The 6579-nt window shown below is 47.4% G+C and overlaps 1 protein-coding gene and 1 long non-coding RNA gene across 2 annotated transcripts; both read left to right on the top strand.

The window, feature by feature from the left end:
* Nucleotides 1-1562: 1562 nt before the first annotated feature.
* On the top strand, nucleotides 1563-5269 carry LOC115283791. The gene is made up of 3 exons (XR_003905064.1): nucleotides 1563-1629; nucleotides 2995-3113; nucleotides 5231-5269. It is a non-coding gene; the product is annotated as an uncharacterized LOC115283791 (long non-coding RNA).
* Nucleotides 5270-5291: 22 nt separating this feature from the next.
* LOC115284317 (melanoma-associated antigen B5-like) lies at nucleotides 5292-6495 on the top strand. The gene has a single exon (XM_029931014.1). The coding sequence runs from the start codon at nucleotides 5292-5294 to the stop codon at nucleotides 6393-6395; it is 1104 nt and encodes a 367-aa protein (XP_029786874.1). The 3' UTR covers nucleotides 6396-6495.
* Nucleotides 6496-6579: the final 84 nt, after the last annotated feature.

Genomic DNA, 6579 nt, shown 5'->3' with positions numbered 1-6579 from the left:
TGCTGACCTCGCCTTTCCCAGAGAATTTTACAAACTAATAGCTGGGATCATAAGGAGGATACTTAGATACACTCTGTGTCTCACAAGAAAGAAAAACAAAAATAAAACCACAATGAGAAGGGAGTTGTCCCAGGGAAGAACAGACTGTAAATTCCCCAAAACAGGGCAGTTTATGATTGGAGATACTGTTGGTTCATCCATGTGATGTAATTTCAAATTAAGCTATGCAGTGGACTAGAATGAGGTTGTGGGAATGGTGATCAGGGGCCATACCCTAAGATGATGCATCATAGAGGTGAGAGAAAAGAACATCTTTGAATGTGCTATAAGTTCTAAAATTAAGGTTCAATATTATGTGCTCCTCGACATTTAGCAAAACTGACAGGGCCTCATATTGTCTAATTAGAACTCTTCACTCTAACTCTATACTCTTCACTTGCAGATAAGGGCCACTACAAAACAACCATCTTTGTCAAGGGGACTAGACACATACCCTGTTTATTCCAAAGCAGATTTCTATTCTCTACCAGGATGCAAAATTATTCAAAGGAGCTGATAACATGGCACCATGGCAATGAACAGTCCCTTGAAGCTCATGACACCAAACCATGCCTCCCAGAGACTTGCTCATTCACTGTATTCTTGACTATAACACCCATGTTGCACTCTTTAGCACACGGTGCCCTTCTCCCATCGCCAATGAGCAAACATGATTAAATAACCAGTTGTCTATCTCCTGTCTCCAGTGTTGCATGTTTGAACTCCACATAACCATAGTGTGGAGGCTCCTTCCTCACCTCATGGGATAAATACGAGGCCATTAAAACAGAGTCTTATAAATTACTTTGGCTTCGTAGGTAATTTAGAAAGTAATCTCTATCTGGAGCAGTGTAATACCCCATTCAGAATGCCATAACAAAATTACACACTGGGTGATTAAAGCAAAATTTATTTTCTCACAGTTCTGGAGGCTGGAAGTCCCAAGTCAAGGAGCTGGCAGGGTTGCTTTGCTCTGAGGCTCCTCTCCTGGGCTCCCAGATGGCCACCCTCTTTATTTGGCTATCCATTTGTTTGCATGAATGTCTGGTGTCTCTGAGTGGGTCCTAGTCTTAGAAGGACAGGAGCCAGATTGGGTTATGGTCTACACTAAACACCTCATTTTAACTTAACCATCTCTTTCATGGTCTCATCTACAACTGTAGTCTCATTCTGAGATACTGGGGGTGATGGCTTCATAGGAATTTTGGGGGGACACAAGTCAGTTCTGAAAAGACAGGAATCCTGCGTGTCTTCATTCCAGTCACAATACAGAAGAATACAGTGTTCTAAACACATTGTCTCCAGGACTTTCTGAGATAAAAGGGTGAACTCCCTTGAGATGACATGCAGAGAAGCCACTGTATTGATACTTTTTGCTTTCAACTGGTACAGCCAGAGCCCACTCGATTAAAAGAGCATTGTAATTATGTTCACTGTATTTAACTGAATTCTAAGGCTAGATTTTTCTTGGGGGGGGGGATGGGGAACAAATGAAAACAGAGGTGATTTGAATGCCAGAACAACTGAGAAAAGCTGCAAGAGTTGGTCTTTGACAAAACACAAGGAGTCCAGAGATGCAGTTGAATCCAGGTAGGAAAAGAAAAACCACACACCAAAATTAAATGTTCTAGGGGTGCCTGGGTGGCTTAGTCAGTTAAGTGTCTGACTCTTGTTTTTGGCTCAGATCATGATCTCATGGTCGTGGGATTGAGCCCTGCAATGGGCATGGAGTGTGGAGTGTGCTTGGGATTCTTTCTCTCTCCCTTTCTCTCTGTTCCTCTCATGCTGGCCTGCTCTCACTCACACACTCTCTCTCAAAATAAACTTTCAAAAACGTGCTCTAATACAGAAAATATATTACGTGTATTGTTAAAGTGAATTTTTGGCTGATGCAATCTTCTTCTGTCTATGAGTACTGCATTTCCTAGGACATATCCTGGATTGAAAAAACATTCCTACATAGGAGGGTGATATTGTCTAGGTAAACATCATTATATCTCCCTTTCATTAAGTGCCCAATATTTTATGGTCATCTTGACAGACGCTTTATATACAGCACATACACTCTCACAGTTCTACCAGAGAGATTATTAAACTCTGTTGCCACATGAAAAACCAAATATTCCATACTGGCAAGGTGGTGTCAGAGCTAGTCTAGACCCATAGGGTGAAGTTATCCAGGGCATGCACTGGCCCGCCACGCCCACCTGGAAGCAGACCTTGTATACCTTATTTACTTGTCTTGTGGCTACTCCAAAATATAGCTTAGTCAGTTAGAGAAAAACACAGAATTCATATACAGAGCAACAAGAATACCAAAATAAAGCAGAGGTATGAATAATGAAATGGATATAATATCTGATAAGAGTATAATGATCTGCATATACAGTGTAGCCTAACTTCAAAACATGGTCGTCTCAGAAAGTTATCAGCTCATCTTGGTTCCTATGGTTAAGTATTTGAGAACAGAAGATACCTAGGAGGCCATGTCTGGGGGGGCTGGGGGTGAGGCTTAAGTGAAGGAATCTATCAGTATGCATTTTTTTCTATTCCACCTCCCAACCTAAGTTCACTTTGTTTTTCACCATTCCCATTTTCTATCACTCCTGGGACACAGACTCATCCTGTGTAAGACTGGCACTAGAGAGATTAGTGAACAGCTTGTAGGGTGGTGGCAGCGCAGGGGTAGTCATTCCTTAAAGAGACAGAAGCAAAGATGAGGACCATTATAAATGAAGATTGATGAAAATAACATACAGGCATCCAGGGAGTCATGCAGCAACCTCTCCTCAACTGCTTGTACACCTCTGCTGTCGAACTGACTTCTCAAAGAAAGGTATCAACGAGTTAAGAGGGTGGTTATGGAGGAAAACAGAGAGCTCTCTCCACTCCAGAACAGAGTGGGCACAGAGATCCCACCCCTTATGCCAGCCTTGACATGCCCTATCGTTACAGGAAGAAGAGCACTCACTTCCTGTTGGGGCGCCTGAGGAAGATAAGACGCCCTCTTTGTTTGCGGCTACTGCCTCCGAGTAGGCGACTGAGGAATCTTCTAGGCCCAAGCACACGTCAAGGTGAGGCACCCGATTACGGAATAAGAGAATACACCGTCCCCACCCCAAAGAGTGCCTCCCCTGTTCCCCACAAGCATCCGCCCCCCACTTGCAAACTTAGGCGGCCCTCAGGATGGAGGGTCGCGAGAATGTGAAGGCTTTGGCGGGAGGCGCCCATTCAGTGGAGTGAGGAGAAGACCCTAATAACAAAAACCAAAGTGAGGAAACGTAGATAACAAGTCCCCCCAAGGCCATCCTTGGTTCCTCTCTGCTCCTGGACGAACCAAACATGGCGGTCAGGGGTATGTGAAGCTACCTTCCCCATTTGGAGGACCAGGAAGCTGAAGGCCTTGATCTTAGGGGAAGGATACTAAGCTCTAAAGGGAATCAAGGACGCAGATTTCCGAGTGAGGTCTGAGGGGTCTATCATATCTAGAACAATGAGGGATCACGCACCATTTGCCACCATCAGTCCTGGGGAGCTCTGGGGGAAGGGCAGTCAGGCTTACTTCAGAAAGGATGGACTCATGGTGGAGAGAGCCTTGGTCAGAGGGGAAAGGGCTCAAGTTAGCAATGGAAGTCATTCCAGCTAGGAATCAGGGTAGATGCTGAGAGAACTGAAGGAATCTCTGCCTCGCTGGCAGCCCAGGATGCCTGTTCTCTGTTAATATATTGAGGAACACTCAGGGTTTTTTTTGCTCTTGCGTCACCTGGGGGTTGCAGAGAGGAGTATGTGTTCCAGGGGGTGGCCAGGTTGGGGAGTGTGGTGGGTGTGTGAGAGATTTCAGTAAAAGTGACAGTTTACTCTATGCAGCAAGATTTTGATCTTTCAATGATGTGTGAATGGAACTATTTTAGAATACATAGGGAAGGGGGATGACTGCCATACTCTCTGAGCGTGTGTAAGGCCACGCTGGCAAGAAGAAGAGTCCCAGGCTATGGCAAAGGCTAATGGAAAATGGTGGGGGAGGGTTAGTGGAGGAGGGAAGTGAGTTAGGAAAAGGGGGCAGCAAGAAGGGGAGGGTAAAGGAGGAGCAGGGGTAGCAGAAGAGGGAGGAGGAGCAGGTGGAAGGGGAAGAGGTGGGGGGGAGTGGGAGGGGAAGGAAGACCAGGGGGAGCAGGAGGGGCGGGGGGAGGAGGAACTGGGGAGTGGGTGGGGGAGGAGGACCAGGGGGAAGGGGGGGTGCGGGGAGGGCAGCAGGAGTGCAGGGGGAATGGGGGAGGAGCAGTGGGGAGCCAGGGCAGAGGAGGAGCAATGGGTAGTAGGAGGTGGCTGGGTTATGGTTGCCGGAGGGGGCTAGGGGTAGGGAGAGAAGAGGGGGGGCAAGGGAGAGGAAGAGGGGGAGAGGAGCCTGTGGGGGAGGAGGGGGAGCTAGAGTGGGGAAGAAGGGGAGGGGGCAGGGGGGCAGAGGAGTGGTGGGAGAGGTGGGGGGGGAATGGGGGAGCAGAGTAGGGAACCACTGGCCATTGAAAAACAGCAAAAAATCAGATCGCCATGTGTCCACTCAGGACTTGAAGTCTCAGGGCCAGGCAGCCAGGCTGATGCTCACCTTCACTTATTGATACCAAATCTGAGAAAGATCTTTAGTGTGAGGATCCCGCTACCAGTGAGCAGAAGGGAAGTGTACCAGGCACTACCTAGCGGCCCAGTGAGTACCCTGAATGAGAAATGAGGATCAAAACAGACCATAAAGGAGAGGACTCCACTAGCTCTCAGGTGGTGACCCCTAAGAGGGCCAGGGCATAAAGAACTACTTTACTCCTTCCTCTGGGGTCTCTGGCATTGGTTTGAGGTATCAACGTACAGCGATAGAATAGAGGGGGCCCAGGACTTGTCAGGGTTGTCAGGATGATCCTCAGTGTAAACTGAGAAGACCACCAGAGCCCAGAACAGAGGTTCCCCACTGGCAGCCCCTGCTGTCACCCCAGTACACACCAGGAAGGGTTGGCACACTGCAGTCTAAGGTTGCCTCTAACTTCTTCCATAGAATTCTCAGGGGACAGACTGACTAGAACAGGAGCCTTGTGGGTTCCTGGAGCAGTGCCCTCTACTAAACCTACAGAAGCAACTTTGGTTAAAGCCAAGGTGGAATCCTGCTACTGAAGGTGCTTCTGTGACCACATTCTCCTTCATCTAGGGATCTGCATCTCCTGATCCTGTCTATACTCCTGCCTCCTGTCCCTGACCAGAGTGCCATCATGCCTCGGAGTCAAAAGAGTAAGCTCCACACTCGTGAGGGACACCGCAAGGCACAAGGTGAGGCTCAGCCCTGTGAGGGTGCGAAGGCCACAGCAGCAGTGGAAGGGGAGTCCACTCCCTCCTCCTCTCCTCTGTGTGAAGACACTGCCCAGAGTCTGCCTACTACTGGGTCCAGGGGCACTTCTCAGCAGCATGGAAGAGCAGAACCCACCACCACTACTTCTGAAGCCCTTTCTGGCACCAGATCTGATGAAGATTCCAGCAACCAAGATGAGGAAATGGACAGCCACAATGAGACCCCAATCTACGTTGAAAGCCCAGGCGAAGAAATACTGACCAGGATGTCTATCTTGCTGGAGCAGTTCCTTCTGTACAAGTATAAAATGAAACAAGCCACTTTGAAGCCAGACATGATCAAGATTATTGGCCCAAATTACGAAGAGCATCTTCCGGAGCTCCTCAGGAAAGCTGCTGAACGCATTGAGATTGTCTTTGGAGTCGATGTGCAGGAAATCGATTCAACTAGACAACTGTATGACCTCATCTGCAAAATCAATCTCCCCAACAATGGGAGGGTGCGTCCTGGCAAGGGGTTACCCAAGACCAGTCTCCTGATGAATATTCTGGGAATGATCTTCATGAAGGGCAACTCTGCACCTGAGGAAGACATGTGGAAATTCCTGAGTATGATTCAAGTATATCCTGGCAGGAAGCACTTCATCTATGGAGAGCCCCGGAAACTCATCACCAAAGATTTAGTCAGGCTGGAGTACCTAGAGTACCGCCAGGTGTCCAACAGTGACCCGCCACGCTATGAGCTCCTGTGGGGTCCGAAAGCCCTAGTTGAAACCACTAAGACCAAAATCCTGCAATTTTTGTCAAAAGTCAATGATAGCATCCCTACTGTTTTCCCATTCTCTTCTGAAGAGATTCTGGGTGAACAGAAAGAGAAAGCCAAAGCCAGAGGTGCAACCATAGCTAGTACTACTTCCAAAGCCCATATCCCTGCCAGTGTCATGGCCAGGCGTGACTTCCCACCTCTGATGAAATCTCACGTTTCTAGACCTCCAGACAAGAAAATGCAACAACAGAGTAAGAATTAGATTTTTAGCAAAGTGAAAGAATCTCACAGTAAAATAGTATGGATAATAGAAGAGGGAAAAAAAAAAGGTCTTTCCAGTTTTTCTAGTTCCTTTCAGGCTTTAGTTTTACAAAAGTTTTTATGTTCTGGTTTTAAGGATCCATACTTCACGATTCTTCAAAAAAGATAAATCTTAATTCATACTT

This window comes from Suricata suricatta, chromosome X (assembly GCF_006229205.1).
Source record: "Suricata suricatta isolate VVHF042 chromosome X, meerkat_22Aug2017_6uvM2_HiC, whole genome shotgun sequence".
In the NCBI taxonomy this organism is placed as follows: domain Eukaryota; kingdom Metazoa; phylum Chordata; class Mammalia; order Carnivora; family Herpestidae; genus Suricata; species Suricata suricatta.
This window is presented reverse-complemented; position numbering and strand designations above follow the sequence as displayed.